Source organism: Pteropus medius, unplaced genomic scaffold (assembly GCF_902729225.1).
Source record: "Pteropus medius unplaced genomic scaffold, Ma_sr-lr_union100, whole genome shotgun sequence".
Taxonomy (NCBI): domain Eukaryota; kingdom Metazoa; phylum Chordata; class Mammalia; order Chiroptera; family Pteropodidae; genus Pteropus; species Pteropus medius.
In genome coordinates, this window is record NW_024340671.1 from 1 (window position 1) to 6,318 (window position 6,318).

The 6,318-nt window shown below is 54.1% G+C and overlaps 2 gene segments (V, D, J or C); both read right to left on the reverse strand.

Moving 5' to 3' along the window:
• Positions 1-481: 481 nt before the first annotated feature.
• Positions 482-999, reverse strand: LOC120602801 (T cell receptor beta variable 3-1-like; the record flags this gene model as incomplete). The annotated part of the segment is given in 2 exon segments: positions 482-835; positions 951-999. Coding segments are annotated over 2 exon segments (403 nt in total), but the record flags the coding sequence as incomplete, so codon positions are not given.
• Positions 1,000-3,564: 2,565 nt separating this feature from the next.
• LOC120602852 (T cell receptor beta variable 20-1-like) lies at positions 3,565-4,944 on the reverse strand. The segment is given in 2 exon segments: positions 3,565-4,533; positions 4,856-4,944. Coding segments are annotated over 2 exon segments (354 nt in total).
• Positions 4,945-6,318: the final 1,374 nt, after the last annotated feature.

The following is a 6,318-nucleotide window of genomic DNA, read 5'->3' on the forward strand; positions in this document are numbered from 1 at the left end:
GCTGCCTCGACTGCAGCTCCCCTCAACCCACCCCCAGCCCGGTCTCTGTTTTCCTATGGCCATGAACGTTCAGGCTTCTCCAAACATCTATTAAACAGGGAACTCACGGACCATCCCAGTGTCCTCTGGGGCTTAGAAATTTTACCTTCTCCCCTGCTTTTGCTCATCAAACATATTTAACGAATAGTGCATTTTGAATAATATCGTCCAATATGCACCAGTCTGTACAGCAGAGAAAGGCAAGGAACGGCTTCTTCACTGGGTAAGATCTTCAGTGCATGGGGAAGGGTCCTTTTGCCTGTGGAGTTCCAAGTCCATTGGTGAATTTACTGGAAGCCCCAGCTTTAGCTGATAATTAGAATTTTGTAAGACTTTGTGTGCACAGCATGTAGACCTGCCCGCTGGGTGTGCTGCGCGCTGTCCTACAGACGGACATTCCAGGCGGGGGTCCCACAGGGGCATGAACCTCTGCTGTCCCCACAGCTTCCTGGCTCGGCAAGGGGTTTGTGCACAGGGAGGCGGTGACTTTGCAGGGCTGTGTCACGGCTGCTGGCACAGAGGTACACAGCAGAGTCGCCTGGCTCCAAGGAGTCCACGTGAAGATTCAAATGAGCTTTGTCCGGAGATTTGGGGGAGAAACGACTTGGAACTGTCTCGTTTCCAATGAGTTCCTTATTATTGTAGGTGAACATGGCCTGCAGCCTGTGCTGGGCGTCCTGCTTATACCAGTACATAGTATCATGGCTCAGCTTCTGTTCACATCTTAGGGTCTTCGCATTTCCCACCTGCGCGACGAGGTATTTTGGAGTCTGGAAAACTGCTGTGTCCAAGGGGCCTGGAAAGGAAAGGAGCAGGATTCAGACAAGTCCCAGGAGGCACCTGTTGCTGGAGGTGAGGGGACCAGGCTTAGAGACCCAGAGCGCATCGTGCCACCTGGACGCCTCACTCACCTGCTCCCAGGAGGCAGAGGGCCACGCAGCAGAGGAGCCCGGAGCCCATGGTGGAGGCGCCGACGGGCAGACTCTGGCCCAGGATCCTGGCCTTCGGGGAAGGACAACCAGGCCGCTGTGCTCCGCAGCCCAACAGGCACTGGGCGGTGACGTCACAGCCTGGAATGACTGTCCAGGCTCAGGCTGTCCTCTGACAGGTGTCTTCCTTTCTCATGTCATGCACCGGCCACTTCCAAATACACTTCAGCTCCTGCTCTGGGATGTGCAGGGACAGTCTGAGTGGGTGGGGGCGGGCGCATTGCCCCAAGGGCGTGTCTCTGACATCTCCTTGTGCCAGCAGCGGCCCCCTCCCCGCCCCGTGCCTGCCACCTCCTCCCTTTGTCCCCGCCTCGGCCCCTCTCAGCGTCAGCCTGCTTTCCCTTCTCGGGTCTCCTGTGTGTCCTTCACGATAATGCAGGACGCCCTCACTCACCACAAGGCTCACTCGAATGTCCAGCGTGTGCTCAGGGTCCCTCGTTACCTCAGCCGTGGGCGGACTGACTGAGGTCTCCCCGAGAACCAGCTGCGGACCATTTAAACGGACACGAGCTGGGAGTGAACCCTGTTGCTGGGTCCTCTGGGGGACAAACTGCAGCCCCGCTCCCTGCCGTGGCCCCTCCGTCCAGGGCCAGAGCCACGTGGGGCCAGGAGGCTGCTCGGGAATCAGAAGTCACATGTCATAGGCGCAAAGAGGACACAGCGTGAAGAACAGCGTGAAGCTGGTGGATGACGTCACTGTCCTTGAAGTGTCTATGGGCCACCTTCCCTGTCGGTACAAAGTTTATGACTTAATTCCCAGCGCAGAGGGTCTCAGCCTCGGCCCCCGTGACGATGGCACCGGGTGATCTTCGTCGTGGGGCTGTCCTGTGCTCTGCAGGATGTTTAGCAGCGCCCCTGGCCTCTGCCCACCACGTGCCAGTAGCACTCTCTACCACCAGCCGTGACAAGGACAGATGTCAGCAGACGTTGCCCCGTCACCCTCCTAGAGACCCAGGGTCCCCTTTATTCCTTCTAAGAGTCCTGGCCTCTGCCCGCCTCAGGGGTGTGGGCAGGACCGCAGCGCCACCTAGCGGTCAGCAAGGCCCAGTTCTCGGTGCTCAGTGCCCTCCTGGGCCAGGCCCCAGGCATCAGGAGTAACCCCAGGGAGCCAGGCCTGCCCAGGGTCGTCACACGCGTGTACACACACACATACGGACACAATATGCACGCACACGATCACACACGCAAACGAGCTCACACACACACGCAGACACACACAGTTCCTGTCACTGTCAACTCCCCGTGAAACCCCTAAAGACAGCCCTCACTGCTTCCTTATTTTTTTTAAGTGAACACAGAACAAGCACTAGATACGCAGGGAACAAATCAGAAAGGAACTGCGTCCTTCCTGACCGCGCGTGATTTGTGGGCGGCCACTGAAGGGTCAAAGCACGAATAAGACAATATTCTCACTCGCACAATGCTGAGATTCTCATAGGAGCAAAGAGAAATGCACAGAGAAATGACCCTAAACTAGACAGAAACATAACATAGACCCACATGCAGGTCGGGAGTGCAATCAGCATTGACACAGCTCACTATTGTCCTTTACGTGGCGTCCCATTTCCTCGTCTCTGAAACAGCGGGCTGACCTCCGGAATTGCCCCGTCTCTGCAGCTTTAAAATTGTATGACTCTAACCAAAGGCGTCCCAGGTGATTCCCAGGCTAGTGGGTCTCGTGCATCAAGGTCCAAGTACCAGCCTCATTGTAGCACACGGCTCATATGTGAAGCTTCACAAGGAAAGAAAGGGAGGGAAGGAGGAAGGGAGCTTGGAGGAAAAGAATGAAGAAAACAGTAAAAAAAGAAAAAAAAGAAAAAAGAAATCAAGAGAGAAAGAAAGAAATCTGACAAGAGGCTCCATGTGACATGAAGCTGGACACGGGACGCAGTGACCATTCTGAAGGAACAGTTTTCCACCATGTGGACCCACCGCAGTCGACTCCTTGCTGTCCTGTCAGTGCGTCTATGGCTCGGTTCCATGTCTCGCTTTGTGACAGGTGCTGAGGACATTTTGCACTGATGTCCTTGATCAGCGTATTCAAGAGCTCTCCTGATTTCGTGGAATTGCTGGGTCATGCGACAGAGCAATGACCGACCGTAGGAGCTCATGCCAAACCGTGTCCAAATTGTTTGTGTCACTTACGCTCCCCGCCCTGAGGATTCACACCCTCGGCTTGTACTTCCAGCCTTTACATTCTGCTAATCAAATGGACACAAACTTACGTCCCACTGTCTTGCTTCACATTTTCCTGGTCACCAAGGAACTTAACTGTCTCCTCATCTGCTTACTGGTCTTAGATGTTTCTTCTGTTAAAACAGATCGCCATCCTCTGCTTATTTTTTCTTGGGTCTACGAGATTCGCGGTCAATGGAATTGCTTGGCGTTTCCTGGGAAAGATTGTTCAGAAGGGCTTACGTTCACTGCTTCACTACGATCTTCTGGCTTCTGACAGAACTTTCTCGTTTGTGGAGACGTCGTGTTGTCTGAAGTCTTTCTCACGTGCTCCCTCCGACTTCTCTGACCTTTGGCACCTGGCTCGAGAGCCGGCGGAGCCAACGTCCTCTCTACGAAGGTCCCTGTCCCTAGATACACAGGGTGCACAGTCTCCTCTGTACCTAGTCTGACCCTATTTGTGCATCCGTCGAAACACCGTATGCAGCACATCGTCGGATTCTTCCATGAGGGACGTCTCTGCCGGGCTGCCTCGTGACTCTGTTTATCTCGAGGGCCGAGGATGGTGACAAGATGGTGCCGAATGGACCTGGAGAGCCCAGTGTCAAGGGTCATTATAGAAAAGACACAGTGTTTTCTAGAAGTGCTTTGAGATCTACCTGGAGGATCATGTGTAGATTTCTCTAAAGCATATGATTAACATACCACAGAGTCAGGAAAAAGCCAGGTGTTCTAATTTTCATCCCTGGACGTTTTCCATGTCACGTGGCCACGTTATCGGCTCAGCTCATTCATATTTTGCTATTGTCCAACGCCACAGCTTCCCCACACTTCACACACAGACACCCTCATCTCTCTCTCCTCCCCACCCCACCACACACACAGATGTCTCAGTCAGGGGAGCTGAGGTTTCCCTCCCCCCACGCCTCCCCCCACAGGGCTCCCCGGGTGCGGGGTGGGTGGGGAGGAGGAGGCTGGTGCAGAGGTTCTTGACTGGGGCTCTGATCTCAGGCCAGCGCTGTGTAACTAGCACCACAGAGGTAGAGGCCGCTGTCTGCAGGCTGAGCACTCGTCACCGTCAGGTTGGAGTATTTTAGGTCTAGAGGACTGATGGGAAACTTGGCCTCCGTGAAACCTTCTTCGTATTTGGCGCTGGAGCCCTGGTTAGAAGTCGCCAGCAGTGTGAGGCCCTGTTGCGGGAACTGACGATACCAAAATACAGTTGTGGCCTGAAAGTCCACTGCATGGCACTGGATGACCACAGAGGCTCCACTCCTGCAGATGGCCGTGCTGGGCTGTTGAGTGACGAGCGCACCAAGCCCGGGGCGTGCTGAAACAGAGGGCAGGGAGGTGAGGGCCCCGCGGGCCCCGTCATACACGACCACAGACACACAGCTCACAGCCTCGGCCCCTCTCCTTTCTCCCAGCTCCCAGTCCTGGCTGCTCTGTGCCTCTTCCTGTCAGACTCCCTAGGACCAGACGCCCCCACCTCCTCTGGCTCGGGACATCTCCCCTCACCGTTCCCTCCACAGGGCATGGGTGTCCCCTCTCATTGCGATCAGCATAAAACAGTCCACACTCTCTGGCTACCACTTCACTCGTGACAACCCGCGTGCACACGCGCCCAGGACACTCAGACTATAAGCTCCTACTGGGCCCCAGAAGCAGAAGCAGCAGCAGCATCTCCAGGTCGTGGCCTCACACCACAGGGCTCTCAAGGGAGGTATGACCTGCTCTTCACTCTGCCTGTCTCCACCCTGGGAGGATGGATGGAGGTTTACATTACCCAGAGGATGCTCTCCTCTGCCCCCTGCTGGTGTCCTGTGCCAATGACACAGGATCCATCAATCTCCCTCCCTGGGAAAAGAACCACACATTGCTGAAAGGGGCCCTGGAAATGATCTTGCACTTAATACTGAGTTCATTTTCTCTGGAGTAGATTAGTAAGAAAGGTGAGATGAAGACTTGATGCATGAAATATGTTCGTACTATAGCGACATAGATTGTTAGCATAGTCAATATAATTAGTGCTCACTAAATTTAACTGTGTGCACGACACTGACCTGTTTAAAGCGCATCATCGTGTGTGCTCCTCTGGCTGTATTTTTTCATAGTTGGGGTGGACCGCATTAGAATGTGGCCACCTCTCTCTACATCTGAACATTTTCTGCAAAGTACAGGTTTATGGCATTCATGATATGGACGTGGCTGAAGCCACTGGAATAGGAGGAAAACTTCCTACTCTTTTTGGGGACAGCCAGCCATCAGGTATATGTACCTGTGGTGTTTCAATATTGTATCGGCTTCACTAAGGTGGAGACACATTTCCCAGGACCCCCTTCCTATGTGTCGTCCCTGACGAGAGTGGCCTCGGGATGGACACTGGCAAATGACACAGCTGTCGTCATGCTCTGAAGTCATCCTTGGCCCAAGGTAGCGAGGAACAGGGTCAGGAGTCCCAGCGTTTCGCGTTATTCAAAGACGGCGCCCAGATCGGCCTCACTCCCCAGAATTCTCACGCCTGTGAGCCCCTCCCCTGGCGTTTGGGCTGCCAGAATGTGGTAGAAGTGACGATGTATGATTTTCCAAGCTGGTCCCAAGGGGTCTCATGGATCCCACCTGGGCCTCTCGAATGCCTGCTCTCAGGAAACACTTAGGAATATTTCAACTTTTTCTAGTTACACCCAAGATAACCAAAAACAAAGTGAGCCTGCCTGTCTCTTCCTGTCTTCCCTTTAAGCTTCGTCGTCTCATTGGACAGATTTCCTCGCCCATCTGTCACCTCTGGAGTCCGGCTTACACCCAGAAGAAAAGAGCTCTAGGTGCCAAAAAGCTCAGGACATGGCGGACCCGGAGGTGTCTGTGACCACGGTCTGGACAGGACCGTGAATGTAAAGCATCTTAGATCCAGAGAACTCCCGACGTTCTTTGTTGTCCGTTTCGTTTTAAATCAGAGAACGTCAGCTCCGCAGAGCACATTCACGTGTTCTCCATCCGTGCAGAGACCAGTGTCTCTCTCCCATCCCAGTGTCTCAGCACGTTGGTCTTCGTGTGAGTGAAGCTGCCACAGAAGACACAAGAGAAGAGAGCCCGAGCTCACCCAGCATTCGGGAGG